This window comes from Crassostrea angulata, chromosome 7, assembly GCF_025612915.1.
Source record: "Crassostrea angulata isolate pt1a10 chromosome 7, ASM2561291v2, whole genome shotgun sequence".
Lineage (NCBI taxonomy): Eukaryota > Metazoa > Mollusca > Bivalvia > Ostreida > Ostreidae > Magallana > Magallana angulata.
Window position 1 is genome coordinate 40,899,529 of NC_069117.1, and position 2,314 is coordinate 40,901,842.

Consider the following 2,314-nt stretch of genomic DNA (forward strand, 5'->3'; position numbering starts at 1 on the left):
GGTTTAGCAATTAAAATGGCATGAGTACATACATGTCAGATATCACATCACACGGTTCTCTTTTCTACTTCAAACTGGACACTGGAAAACAACCTTCTCTGTAGCCATATCAGTGGCTATCAAAGTCACGTTGCCTTCAAGAACCATCGCGAGAGTTCCATTTTCGGTCTCGTTCGTTAGCACTCCAAACATTTCATCCTGAATGTCTTCAAATTCTTGCTCTGTTTCAGACTCGCCGGCTTCTATAACAAATTCTACTTCAATTTTCATTTCGGCTGATCTTTTTCTAGTCACTGCGCCACATATTACCTACAAACCATGTACCTAGCAAAAAAAAGTTAATATAGCTTTTTATTTAAACATTTAGCTATACACTGTATAATTTAACCTTTGATATAAGTAAATTTAGACCTTTTAATACAGAAAAAACCCAAATAACGTTTTAAAATATATTAAAATATAATCGTTGTTACAAAGAGAATGAAATTTACACCCTTTTTTCGCAGTCGAAAAAGTCTTATTAACAATTGTAACAAGTATTTTAATAAAAATGTAAATAAAATACAAATCTTAACAACGTTTCTAACAAATCAAAAATAAGCCTTTTCTGCGTTTCTAAGATCGTAGTGAGACCGCCATATATGTAGCGTATTATATCAAATATAAAATGTATGTACAGATATTTCAACTTATTTATAATACCAGTTGTTACATCAACATATAACATTACCTTGTCATTTCCCATTTTACATTGGCTTTTGTATTTCTTACAAACATCTTTGAAATTGTAATTTGACAGGGAGTCGATATAATTTATTTGAATTTGTTCTTGAACTTTTGGATACTTACAATTTCCATCAAAATAAAATGTAGATGACATTTTGAATGCCGCATTGTTGACTCCATTTGTTTCTACAATTAATTTCCAAATGAGTGAGAGAGAGAGAGAGAGAGAGAGAGAGGGGGTAATAACAGAGGAAGAAAAAATGACAGTAATGTGACTATAATGTTAGGAAAACAAAAGTTACAACGCAAAATGTCCATCACTAAAAAGAACACTCGTGGAAATGAAATCATCACAAAGTACTTATAAACTTAAGATAAAATGCGCATTTCATGTAAGAGTTGTAACCTTTTGGAAGTGTTTTTTCTACAAGAGATCGGTTTACCAATTAAAATAGCATGAGTACATACATGTCAGATATCACATCACACTGTTCTCTTTTCTACTTCAAACTGGACACTGGAAAACAACCTTCTCTGCAGTCATATCAGTGGCTATCAAAGTCACGTTACCGTCAAGAACTATCGCGAGAGTTCCATTTTCGGTCTCGTTCGTTAGAACTCCAAGCATTTCATCCTGAATGTCTTCAAATCCTTGCTCTGTTTCAGACTCGCCGGCTTCTATAACAAATTCTACTTCAATTTTCATTTCGGCTGATCTTTTTCTAGTCACTGCGCCACATATTACCTACAAACCATGTACCAAGCAAAAAAAAGTTAATATAGCTTTTTATTTAAACATTTAGCTATACATTGTAGAAATAATATAACCTTTGATATAAGTAAATTTAGACCTTTTAATATCGAAAAAACCCAAATAACATTTTAAGACATATTAAAATATAATCATTGTTACAAAGAGAATGAAATTTACACCCTTTTTTCGCAGTCGAAAAAGTCTTATTAACAATTGTAACAAGTATTTTAATAAAAATGTAAATAAAATACAAATCTTCACAACGTTTCTAACAAATCAAAAATAAGCTTTTTCTGCGTTTCTAAGATCGTAGTGAGACCGCCATATATAAAACGTATTATATCAAATATAAAATGTATGTACAGATTTATCAACAAATTTTAATACCAGTTGTTACATCAAGTATAACATTACCTTGACATTTCTCATTTTACATTGGCTTTTGTATTTCTTACAAGCATCTTTGAAATTGAAATATGACAGGGAGTCGATATAATCCATTTGAATTTGTTCTGGAACTTTTGAATCCATACAATTTCCATTAAAATAAAATGTAGATGACATCTTGAATACCGCATTGTTGACTCCGTATGTTTCTACAATTAATTTAAAAATGAGAGAGTGAGAGAAAGAGAGAGAGAGAGAGATAATAACAGAGGAAGAGAAAATGACTGTAATGTGTCTATAATCTTAGGGAAAAAACAAAAGTTACAACGCAAAAGGTCCATTACTAAAAAGACCACTCGTGGAAATGAAATCATCACAAACAAAGTACTCATAAACTTAAGATAAAATGCGCATTTCATGTAAGAGTTGTACCTTTTGAAAAATATA

At 31.2% G+C, this 2,314-nt stretch overlaps 1 protein-coding gene across 1 annotated transcript; it reads right to left on the reverse strand.

The window, feature by feature from the left end:
- Positions 1-1,197: 1,197 nt before the first annotated feature.
- On the reverse strand, positions 1,198-2,017 carry LOC128191935 (uncharacterized). The gene is made up of 2 exons (XM_052864308.1): positions 1,895-2,017; positions 1,198-1,471 (listed from the first exon to the last, which is right to left on the reverse strand). Exons 1-2 carry the CDS (start codon positions 2,009-2,011, stop codon positions 1,232-1,234), a joined length of 357 nt encoding a protein of 118 aa, XP_052720268.1. The 5' UTR covers positions 2,012-2,017; the 3' UTR covers positions 1,198-1,231.
- Between the last annotated feature and the right edge of the window lie 297 nt (positions 2,018-2,314).

Bases quoted from the DNA above. Each gene is read 5' to 3' on its own strand.
- LOC128191935 (XM_052864308.1), bottom strand. From the start codon at position 2,011: ATGGATTCAAAAGTTCCAGAACAAATTCAAATGGATTATATCGACTCC. The intron at 1,472-1,894 runs GTAATGTTATAC...CATGGTTTGTAG, and splicing joins GTAAAATGAGAAATGTCAAG to GTAATATGTGGCGCAGTGAC.